At 41.1% G+C, this 10,974-nt stretch overlaps 1 protein-coding gene across 1 annotated transcript in view; it reads right to left on the bottom strand.

The window, feature by feature from the left end:
* The window catches only part of spire1b (spire-type actin nucleation factor 1b), a 71,504-nt gene that overhangs the window by 29,243 nt on the left and 31,287 nt on the right, over positions 1–10,974 (bottom strand). The window contains exon 4 of the mRNA XM_037677137.1: positions 5,668–5,793. Coding sequence (XP_037533065.1) covers positions 5,668–5,793 — 126 coding nt within the window. The remainder of the gene's footprint in view (positions 1–5,667; positions 5,794–10,974) is intronic.

The raw sequence follows: 10,974 nt of genomic DNA, 5'->3' as shown, positions 1-10,974 counted from the left end.
CTACAGAACCTCACTGACCTACAGAACCTCACTGACCTACAGAACATCACTGACCTACAGGACCTCACTGACCTACAGGACCTCACTGACCTACAGAACCTCACTGACCTACAGAACCTCACTGACCTACAGAACCTCACTGACCTACAGGACCTCATTGATCTACAGAACCTCACTGACCTACAGAACCTCACTGACCTACAGAACCTCACTGACCTACCGGACCTCACTGACCTACAGAACCTCACTGACCTACAGGACCTCACTGATCTACAGAACATTACTGACCTACCGGACCTCACTGACCTACAGAACCTCACAGATCTACAGAATCTCACTGATCTACAGAACCTCACTGACCTGCAGAACCTCACTGACCTGCAGAACCTCACTGATCTACAGAACCTCACAGCAGCTAGTAGTAGCACTTCCAGAGCTGTCTTGGGCTTTTTTGGTACAAATTTCATTGTATTTCTGCTGAAATGCTCAGGTATTGTGAAACTGAAAGCAATGTGAGATTAACACTTTGCTTAAAACTTTGTAAAATTTTGATGTCTTGACTTATTACGTAAACAAAGTCTTCATTGGAAGTGATTTCATTCAAAGTCATCATAAGTTTGTCAACATTGTCCAAGTGGACCTGCTTCCACAGCAGATTTTGTCCTTTTAAAGAGCTCCAATCTTCAAAATATCTTAGCAGTTCATACTAACATGAATATTTAAGCTTTTACACTGTCACTATTTTGGAAGTACATAGGGGCAGCATGGTGGCACAGTAGAGCTGCTGCCTCTCAGCGAGGAGGTTCAAATCCCTGTCCGGGACCTTTCTGGGTGGAGTTTGCATGTTTTCTCCGTGCATGCGTGGGTTTTCTCCAGGTACTCCAGTTTCCTCCCATGGACCAAAAACATGCATGTTAGTCTGACTGGTAACTAAACTGTCTCTAGGTGTGAGTGAGAGAGTGAATGGTTGTTTGTCTCTATGTGGCCCTGTGATGGACTGGAGACCTGTCCAGGGTGTCCTCCACCTCTCACACAGCGATAGCTGGCAGTGGTAGCTGGACATGGGCGCCAGTGACCCACGCAACCGAAAAAGGAAGAAGCGGATAATGGATGGATGGATGGATGTAATTATGGTAGAAATAGTAGGAAATTCTGGACAAAAGTACCCCAGATTGAACTGGAAATGCTACAGCCAATTACTGCTATCACGACATGGACGTACAATCAACCAGAGAATCATATGTAGATTTATGTATGAAGTGAGCTGACAGCAGTTAGGTCCATAAAAACAAGGTTTGTAAAATAAAACTCACGTGACGAGGAAAAACACTTTGAAGACAAGACTTTAAAAGACAGCATTTCACTTTGTCTGTGTGTGGAGTAGCCATTAGCTTATCGGTCCTTACAGACATAAGCTCTAAGCTGCCACACTGAAGTAGTTCAAAACATTATCTACAACTGGTAAAATATTTATTGTTTATGACTTCTACCCTGAACACCACTGCAAAATGGTTGAAATATCCCTTGAATTGTGTCACTGACATTCTATGTTTGTTCCTCCTTCCTGTCCTCGCAAACCCAGTCGGATGAAGCAGATGGCTGCTCATCCTGAGCCTGGTTCTGCTGGAGGTTTCTTCCTGTTAAAAGGGAGTTTTTTCTTTCCACTGTCTCCTCTGTGCTTGCTCAGGATGGGAGACTGTGACGAAGTAAAGATTCATCACAATCTGCTGCTTCCTTAGATAGAGATAACTTTTACTAATTGGCTTTTTATATACTGTATATGAAAATTTCTGTTCAGTGCACTGAGAAAACTTCTGTTGTGACTTGGTGCTATATAAATAAACTGAATTTAATTCAGCTGCTTTATTTAAACGCCCAACTAAGATGTGTTATTGTGGACATACAAAACACCTCGACAGCAACAATGATCTGTACGTTGTGGACATTAGAAAAAGTCCCAAGCTGGACAGCGCTGGCATAACAATGACACACAGAACTTCTGGAACTGCATCAGCAGGACCAAATATTTAAAACTGATAAATGTAAATCACATCCAGCACTCACAGCAGCCAAAATAACGTTAGGTTTTCTTTGTTTAAAAGACAGCAGAGGAAACAAAAGCCTTTGACTTATGAAGAAATATAAGTACAGCAGTGATTACTTCAGAGTACAGTTCCTACAGTCCCCAGCTTTCCTTTCTTAAAGCTTCTTTCTCCGTACGTTATGCAACCGCCCCAATCCCCTTCTTTCATTCAGATGCATTAAAGGGCAGCAGCAGTGGTGCATAGCAGGAAGGAACCCTGAGGTGGAAACCACACACACACACGCACACACACACACATATAAATCCTCCTGGGAAATGTTCCAACTCACAGATGAGCCCCACGCTGCTCCTTAAAAACAAGAATCTAAATGACTCGTGCGCACCAACAAGACGTGGTTTTCATGAAGACACGTGCTAATCACAGATCACTGCATGTAGAACCACCTGCCAGGGCCTGATGACCTGGAACAACTACAACACAGTGTGGAGCGTCGAGGTTCTGGTTTGCAGACGAGCACTGAAAATATGATGCCTCAGACGTGCACACTGCCGTGCACAGTTGTTTTAGTTATGTCTGACTGAATGAGTCTCGAACGCCTGAGCTCTGCACGTTGTCAGCATGTCCGAACATACTGACATCATCTGTGACTGACGTGCACAGAACTCATCACTCCTCCTTCATGATGGCCCATTTCAACTGGTCATACATCAGAACCAGTAAACACAAATATCCGGATGCATGCTCAGTAATCCAGGTAGAAGACTGAAGAAGTCTTTCGGATGAAGGACGAAATGTTTCTACAATTTTTTTGTTTTTGTTTTAGAACGTCCAGAGGACCAGACAACGTTTTTTAGACAGTAAACACAAACTATCACCAAGGAACCTGATCGCAGGACAAACTTTGATAAAACAAACGACAATGATGGGAGGTCAGACTGCGAGGACGTTGTTGGAGAGACAACAAAGACTGGACCGGTTTACATGAAAACTGCTTACTTTCTACTCTCTTGTTGCACTAATATTTAAATAACAGCAGACAAACAGAAATGTTTGAACAGACTCAAAAGAGACAGCAAATTTTAAAGCACACTAAAAACTGAAAAAAATCCCATTCATCATACACTGAAGGATTTTATGTTGTAAATCAATATTAATTGTGCTGCAAGAATTGCAACAATTATATAAATTAGGACTGACTTCTTGTTCTTAAAAAGTTTCAAATAGCCAAGTCTCATGTTTATTTATGAGACCAATGCCCTAAATAAAAGAGTCAATGTGTTGTCTTCATATTTCTCTGGATGAAACAGATAATTACTGACTCCATGTTGTAATTATTCCATGACTAACACCTAAAAACGAAGGGGATAAGCAGGTCGTCAAAGCTGTAAGTGAGTGTTTTGCAGATGAACTCTCATGAGTGCATTCCATTCATTTCTTTCTCCTCCGTCACAGATGAACGACTCCATCAGCTGACGGCCTCTGCTCGCTCACACAGGAAGCTGTTGTCTCCACGTCTCTGCTCAGACACTGTGTGTCCGTGGAGGAAGCTGCAGACTAACATGAGCTGCAAGTTGTTGTTGAGACACGGATAATGGCTTCACTGAACTGGGTCTTTTGTCTTGTTTCCTCACTCATACCTTCAGTACAAATCAACAGGATGAATCATACAACTTTAGTTACTAAAACATTTTTACAACGTGTTTTATTGTCTTCAAATTAGGAGTCGGTGAATTCTTTAAGCTACATTTGTTATTGCTTCCTGTTGCAGCGGTCGCCACAGTGAGTAAACTAGATGGATGCCCTTTCTGATGGAGCCTGGGCTCCGTGATCCAGAAGGAAAAAGTGAGTTAAGACAATGAACGTATGGATGAATGGATGAACTGGGACGGGTCTGTGGTCATTCAGTCAGAGGCTGCAGGACCAAGTCTGTGTCATGGAGGGCATCTGGCGTAAAACAGTCTTCAAATCTTTCATGCCAGTTCGCTCGCTGTGGCTACGCCTTCCACCGAGCGAAAAACAAGAACAAGCATTTAATGTAAGAAAAAATCTAAGCTTGAACTTGGTAGTGTCAGCGCTAGCTCTACCCTGACTCTTAATTTATAGGTACAAGGCATAGTGGGTACAACATTTCTCTATGAAATGGGACATCCCTTGTTACTCTTTTATGTAAACAAATGTGACATCAGGTTTGAAGGTTTCCCTCTTCACCCTCCCCCCCATCACAAAATGGACTGGGCCACCTCTACTGCCTGTTCATACACCAGTGCCCCACTGGGTCGTGACTGATGGACTAGTTGGAAAACTCAAAATTGCAAGAAAACAAGAAACTTTTTCTGTTTCAGAGTCTGAACTTGGCGTGTTTACAACAATCATCAGTGAGCTGTGCAGATACGTGTTGCACGGCCAGCAGGTGAAAATCACAGCCTGTTTTTACGTGCACGGCTTGCATAACAGAATTTTAGGCCATGCATGTTATCTTGTTGCCCACTTCCACCCACATTCTACTTACTGGTTATGATTTATTATTTATTTATTTTTGCTGGTGTACATTTTTAAAATGAAGATAGGCAGATTTGGACCTTTTTTTTAAAATACACTAGTCCCTTGCTGCTATGTGATTCGACTTTCGCAGACTCAGCGTTTTGTGGATTTTCATTGTAAGATTGTACATGACACACGATTGGCTGATTGATGGACGGCGACCAACCAGAGCATTGTGCTCTGTATCCCAGGAGCTGATTGGCTCAGTAACCGTAGCACCAGTCTGTCTGCTGTCTTTCACTGTGCTCTTTGTGAAGAAGCAGCACCAGCAACTCCCCAGAACTATGTTCATCACTTGAACGAAGAGATCTGGCTTTATAAAGCCTTAAAATATACTGTATATAAATACTAAAACAAATATAACGTCCCTACCTCGCAGATTTTCACTTATCACAGGGGTGTCTGGAACGTAACCCCCGCAATAAGTGAGGGACTACTGTATTATTTTTCATCAGGATGTTTCATAACAGTTAGCAGTGTGGGCCTGTTACCACGCTACTAACAGTAACAGTGTTTTTATAAGACAATTTATATGTTAATTGCTTTGTATTTTTGTATATTGTTGTCTGTCTAAAACAGGTCTCTTTTGAAAGCGAGTCCTCGTGACTCAGAAAGACTAACCTGTATAAATAAAAGTTAAATAAATAAATAAACCTGGACATTTGGGACTGTAGCCTCAGTTGTTTTCTGTCATTATGAGAGTTCCTGTCCAGGTGTCAAAATAACAGCAGTAGAATTTACAAAAACTAAAATGAGAAGGGTTCTGGACGGGTTTGAGAAGCCCGCAATGAGTCTGCAACTACTTTGAGACTAAATTTAATGCACAATGTTTTTTGAACACGTTTAAAATTCAAGCGACAACATGGCAAACCTTTGAAATTCCCAGGAGGAAACCGAGGTCTCCTGCAAACATGTCGAGACAATTTGGAGACTTTATCGTGATTGTCGTTCACCAACAGTCCCAGCGCCGTGACATGCTGGCTGCAGGGATGAGGAAGGAACTGACACACATCTGATGAATGTTGTGCTGTGACCTCAACACCTCACTGCTACAATGATGACGATGATGATGAGGACCCACCTCTTTGGCACTCTTGATCTTCTCCAGGAAAGTCCGTAGCTCTCTGGTTTCCGTGTAGAGCGCTCGACAAACTGCCTGGTAGTGACTCGGAGCATCTGACCCACTGGGTAGATGAACAGAGCAAAGCTGCGGCGGAGGAAAGGAGGCACACTCAGTACACAGTTAATACAGCAGCATTTCATTACATCATCATGCATCCCCTCTTTCAATGTTATTGTGTTAAATAGTAGTAGATGATGTGCCTTAACACTGAATCATTATGCAGAATATTACTAAAACTTCAGCTCCAGAGTCAGTGGGTCCCCTCCATGACTTCGAGCAGCAAATTGTCTTCTGACTGACTCCATGTTGTTCTCATATCAGTGAAAGTTAATTTTGACTCCGTTTTTTATGCGTTTTTTAATTATTATTTGTAGATTTGATTTTATTCACAGCATAAACAGAGAATAACTGCCTGAAGCTTTTTCTCCTCGGAGCTGTAAATCAGGCTGAGGTCTGGATTTAGTATTGCAGCTCCTCAAGTCTTTTTCTTTTCAGACGTTTTGTTGTGGATTTGCCCTCAGTGTTCTTGAAATCATTGTCCTGTTGCATGTCCCCGTTTAGACAAGCGGCCACACATTTGACTCTAAAATACTTTGGTCTACAGAGGAGTTCATGGTTGACTTTGGTAACTGCAAAATGAGCCCATACCATCGTCTCTGCACCACCGTGTTCGACAGAATGAAGTGGTTTTTGCTGTTGATATGGTGTGTTAGATATTGTGGTTTTGCACATAATGGCCAAATAAGCCCACTTTGGTCTTGTCAGTCTTGTGGTTTGATCAGATGCAGCTGTGAGAACTGGCCACTAAGTTTTGTTTTATTTTAAGAGTGAATTGATCTTTTTTCAACAGCTCTTCAAAATGCATCTAAATCTTTCACCTTGTTTCTACTTGTGCAGTCATGAATTTTAAAATTCAATTTCTGAGGCCTGCAGAGTCCGAATATACGCCTGAGATTTTTGAGCATTGCACGATCTGACATGGAGTACTGCCACTTGACTGGTACCCATCTTTCCTCTCACCAAGAATCTCACAGAAACCTTTCCAAATAATTGGACGATAACCATTTGAATTTAAAGTCATCCTTCTCTACACTATTGCAAACGTAGCAGGGACTGGACCCAGATGAAGGCAGACACAAGGAGCTCGGATAAATTAAACTTATTCATTAAATAAAGTAAAACAAAAAGCTGAGGCGGCTGCAAACAACACATGAACACAGGAGCTCGAGGGGAATGACCGTGACATCAGGCAGAAGACTGAACCGCTGCTGGAGCGGTGATGACAGGTGGTGTAAATAGAACGGAGGGAGAGAGGAAAGTGGCAGCACCTGGATGCTTCTTATACGCTTAACATTTACGCAATGTGGATTTAGTTTATCGAACTTTGCTCCTGTAGCTTTTGTTAAATAGAAGAATACACACTGTATACACACACAAACAGTGACGACAGCATTGGTCCCACTTTCTCTCAGAGGAACAGAAGGTGTGTTAGGTTAATGCTCAGCATGCTGCTTGCATCTATATTTACAGACGCAACACAAACACTTAAACATGTTTCATCTCTATAGATAAAAAATTCCCTGGTTACATTTTTACTCTATAAAAGAAAAAACGTTCATAAAAATCCAATCTTGCAACGTTTAAAACGGTTTACTGTCCCTGAGAGTTGGCACAGCAGAACAAGAGGAAGAGTACAGAACATACGTGCTTTAAAAAGAGAAGAAGAGAAAAAACACACTGAAGCAACCATTTCTCCTGACAGCTGGCCAGCTGTGGGGTCAGGGTTAGTTTGTGTTGCCATTGTGTGTGTAGCTGTGTGTTTGTGTTAGGCAGTCAGTGTGTGGAGTGTGAGACCGACTCTGATCTGATGGACAGCAGATACATGGACTGACGAGGAGCTGCAGCCTGCAGGACTGTGGCTCTAATCTGTGTGATGTAAATGTTTTTATTCCCACTGACACACACTTCCTGAACAGCTAGCTCCTCTCTCTGACTGAAGCTTTTTTAATAACCCCCTGAAAATTAAAACTATTCATATACTTTAGGAAGAATTACATCTTTGACATAAATGTTACCTCTCATCTTCCCAGGATTTAATTTTTACAGTAAATGAAACCCAATAAAATAATTAGATCAAAAAAGATCTCAACAACACAAATGATTCAGTTATAAAAACTATGTGATAGTGTCCCTTTATGATTGTTTCGTATCAATATAAGCCCAACAAATGTCAGAATATAAGAACTTGAAAAATCTGGTGACAGGTAAAACGTTAACAAAGACCTTGAGCTTTGCGAATGTCTTTAAAACTATTAAAAACTTGGGTTTTTATGAACACACTAACAAAGAAACATTTCCTTCCAAAATATTTTAGATAAAATATTTCCATTCTTTACATCCTTTGTAAACATTTGTCAGTGGTTACCATCAACTAGGCCTGTCGCAATAAACAATAAATCAATTAATCAATTAATCATATGATAAATGAAAATTATCAACCTCATTTTCATTTATCGGCTTCATCGTTTCTTCGTATCTCTCTTTCTACTGAAGACACTGGATGATAAAAGGCTCAATTCCTGTGCTCTTCCCTGACCCATCCCTTTTCTCTTTAAAATCTGCTTTGTCCAAAATCACATTCTTGGATCGTTAAAAGCAGATAAGCTGAGAAGCTAAGCTACGAGCTAAGCTAACAGGCCGACCTCGGGGAAAAAACCTCCGTCTTGTCGAAGCTCCAAATTTCACAGTTGAAACCCGTGCCTACATGTAAAAAGTTGTTTCTCTGCAAAAAAAAAGCTGAGAACTTGTTTACTGATTTTTTAATTCAAAGCTTTGTGTGACTAATGCTATGCTAAAGAGCTCAAACTACACCGAGCGTCCGCCATTTTGAGAACTGAAAAACAGGAATGAGAGGCAGCCCATGTCACGTCAAGGGGCCTCCCTCCCATTTTTCTAAGAGACACGCTGCTCTCTCCCTCACTATCCATCCTTCGGTTCAAAGTGTCTTATAATGTCATCTAGTGGTCAAAAAAAGGTACTACACACAAAAAACTGCCCAGCATTTCTTCTTAAATTTAACAATAATTACTAATTATTGTCAAATTTCAAACAATATTATCATTTGTCACAATAATTTCTGAGACAATTAATCGCCCAGCAAAATGTGTTATCGTGACAGGCCTACCGTCAACTTGTATAAATTAACAGAATATACAGCTCGTTGGTTTTCAGGACTGTTTTAATCTTTTGGAGACGAAACTGTCGTCGCCATTTTGGATTTTTGACACACATTTATAGATAATTTTAGTGGATTTAAACAATGCCTTACTAATAAAGATTTAACATTGAGGTCATAAGGAAAGGTGAGTAATCTACATGATTAAACTGCCAAAAGTAAAGAAAATATGTTTTATGTTTTAACCAGCTTTATGAACTGCTGACCAGCTACTGTAACTTCCAGAATATAAGCCGCTACTGTTTTCACATGCTTAGAACACTGCGGCTTATAAAATGCTGCAGCTAATTTATGGATTTCTTTTTCTTTTTTTAATTTATGGGCTAACAAGCTTCATGTCGCCAACACATTTAGCCTCGTCACATCTGGATGCTCACATAGCTGCCCAATCGTCTCTCTTGGGGGGAGGGTCCTCGAGACTCAATGAGACTACCTGCATAAATAAAGCTTAAAATAAAATCTGACAAATTATTTTTTTTTCCATTCAACCTTTTCATTCAAATTACCGAACAGGCCACAGTGATGTTTCATTGGTCCACTGGGGGGGATGATCCCCCCTTCCCATTCTCGCCTCTCCTCCCCATTATGTCCCCAGGGAGGGGGGAAACATTTCCCCCCTCCCTGGGGACAAAACAAAGTCTTTGCAGCCACACAAAATAATTTTGAATCGTGCATATAAAATGGCACTCCGAGCTCAGTGGGAGGCTTGGATGACTAGTGGTGAGAAGTGCGCAGTGGTCAGGAGGAAGATGAAGATAGCGATCATTGACTTCCTGGTAGGCCACTGTATTTTTTTTCAACCAGCCGTGTTACAGGCACTGTTCAGAGAAAAAAAAAACATTTATTGTACTATTTGCAGGGTTTAATTTGTAAACCGATCGATGCCGGAACACAAATAGCGGGCAGGCCAGCTGGGGTGGGGGTTCCTGGAGAATGTGCATGCTCACATGATAAGAACCTGACAAGTTGTTCAGTGACATAAAATATATTTTGTTAGCAAAGAATAGAGTCCTAACATTTATTAAACATTACTTCTGTACCGGTATTTTCAACAAAAAAAAACCCAAAAAAACATCAAAGTTGTGCTTTGGCAAACTCCTCGATAAAACTAAAACATTTTGTCAACTAGAAAGAAGAAAAGAGGGGCGGGTATCACTCTTGCTTTGAGTTTACTCTTTGTTGCATGTGTGCTGTGAGTGACGTGTCCAGAGCGTCATAAAAACAGCAGCGGAGGTGTCGGAGTTATTTTTTTATCGTGTCAGCAGCAGAGAGGAGCAACACGGTTCAAACATGGCTCCCAAAACGACAAGACAGTCATATTTGTTCATAACTTTATTAACAGTAAGCCTGAGAGTTGCCGGAGCCAAGTAAACAGTTACCAGAACGTGTCCTGTCAAAATAAGAGAGTTCCTGGATCTTGTTCTGGCAGGATCCGGCTCACATTAAACACTACGTATTTGTATATGTTACCGGTACATATTTAATTAAAAGTTCAAAAAAATATTTCTTTTTTTTTTTTTTCAAGGAAAAAGAAGAAAAAAGAAAAAAAAAGGAAAAAAAATCTTTCTATGTAAATATCTCTTGTTAAAACGTGGAAACCCGCAGCTTATACAAAAGTGTGGCCTATATATGTATCATTAATTTTTTCTTTTTAAATTTAGTGGGTGTGGCTTATATTCAGGTGTGCTCAATAGTCCGTAAATTACGGTAATTATAACTCCTTTCAAGCATGATCATTTCAGCATGAAAAATAAAATAAACTGTGGCGGTTACAGTAATTATGAAGGTTCTGAAAGTCTTGTGCGCTCCTGGTGTGGGTCGGACTTTGTTGGAGCTGCCATGGCTTTGATCCAGTTTGTGGTTTTTGTGGACAGGATCTCATGGAGTAGTCACGGAGACAAGGCTGTCTGGTTTGGGAAGCTTAAGATTTCATGTCTGATGTTTGCAGATAATGTGGTTCTGTTGGTGTCATGACCGTGAAGCCAGGACCTTCAGCGTGCTTCATGGGGGGGGGGGGGGGGGGGGGGGGG

This window comes from Nematolebias whitei, chromosome 5 (genome assembly GCF_014905685.2).
Source record: "Nematolebias whitei isolate Nwh7 chromosome 5, NemWhi1, whole genome shotgun sequence".
In the NCBI taxonomy this organism is placed as follows: domain Eukaryota; kingdom Metazoa; phylum Chordata; class Actinopteri; order Cyprinodontiformes; family Rivulidae; genus Nematolebias; species Nematolebias whitei.
Note: the sequence above shows the minus strand (reverse complement) of the source record. Positions and strands in the feature narration are given on the sequence as shown.